Source organism: Chelon labrosus (genome assembly GCF_963514085.1).
Source record: "Chelon labrosus genome assembly, chromosome: 13".
In the NCBI taxonomy this organism is placed as follows: domain Eukaryota; kingdom Metazoa; phylum Chordata; class Actinopteri; order Mugiliformes; family Mugilidae; genus Chelon; species Chelon labrosus.
The window spans coordinates 22,903,931-22,905,200 of record NC_140346.1 but is presented as its reverse complement, the minus strand read 5'-3'; the positions used below and the strand labels follow the sequence as shown (position 1 = coordinate 22,905,200).

General features: G+C 39.9%; 1 protein-coding gene across 1 annotated transcript; it reads right to left on the bottom strand.

Annotated features, from left to right (window-relative positions):
* LOC311498722 (olfactory receptor 2AT4-like) lies at window positions 1-1,140 on the bottom strand (the record flags this gene model as incomplete). Its single annotated transcript, XM_084559433.1, has 1 exon — window positions 1-1,140. The coding sequence occupies exon 1, from the start codon at window positions 964-966 to the stop codon at window positions 1-3; it is 966 nt and encodes a 321-aa protein (XP_084415559.1). The 5' UTR covers window positions 967-1,140.
* Between the last annotated feature and the right edge of the window lie 130 nt (window positions 1,141-1,270).

The window sequence follows — 1,270 nt, the reverse complement described above, 5'->3', positions numbered from 1 at the left end:
TTATTTCGTCGACAGTTGAACTATTCCCATCCTAGTCATTTTAATTTTTTTAATCAAAGTCTGCTTGATATCCTGGGTCTTGAAACAGTATATGATTGGATTAACAGCAGCAGGGAATAGACTGTACAGCAATATCAATACGATCCGAACATCCAGACTGAAAGAAAATCCTATTTTATATGCCACATACACAAAACACCTGGGTAGGTAAAAGAGGCATGTGATGAAAATTTGCGGAGTACAAGTCGATAAGGTCTTTTTGCGCCCGGTAGCGTTGGACATTTTCAAAATAACCACAATGATTGAAATGTAGGAAAAAAAGATGAACGTAAGAGGAAGCAAGAGACAAAACATGGCCACGCACAGTGAAGTGAGTTCAACTGTTCTGACGTCCTCTCCACATGCCTGACTTGTTATGGAAATGTGGTCACAGTAGCACTGAGCAATAAGATTTGATTTACAGTACGATAAAGTAAGCACAAATAGTACAACAGCTGCCATCAAAGGCAGAGGGATGAACCAAGCAAAGCCACACAGCACGGTAATGATGTTGTTTGTGATGAGAACAGGATAACGCAGGGGAATACATATTGCAATAAATCGATCGAGAGCCATTACCAACAAGATGAAAGAAGTTGCTGATCCTAAATAGTGAACAAAGAACATCTGCGCGAAACACCCATAAAATGGCATCATGCTGTTGCCAAACAGGTATTTTGCTATGATTTTCGGTAGAGTCACCGTGCCAAACGTTAAATCATTCAGTGCCAGGTGACAAAAGACCAGATACGTTGGTTTTTGCAGGGACTTCTCATAGACCACAAATGCTAAGATGAAGATGTTCCCCACTGCAATAGCAATATAGATGAAAACAAACAGAGCTGATACGGGTGCATAATACTGTGGTGAAAGTCCAGGGAATCCCAGGATGAAGAAGCTTTTCATCCTTGTGTAATTGGCAATCATAATTTCGGTTTGCAACAAGAACCTACCAGAGTCAAAATATGAATGAAGACCTGCAAGTTGAAAGTAATGCAAAAAATGTTTGTTCAGCACACTATACTGAAGGCAGCCCTCTCCAGATTGCAGTCGGTATCTTAATCTAATTATAGTTTGTGGATGTCAGGTAGCATCAGTCTTATATGAAGTTCGACCTGACGTATTCTCAGAGGATCATACTGCGAATCACAGATTTCTTTAGGGTTATACGTTCTTTCTTTTGCTTCTAATCTTTCAGTCCAGGACACTAAATGGATTTCCCACATTGTAT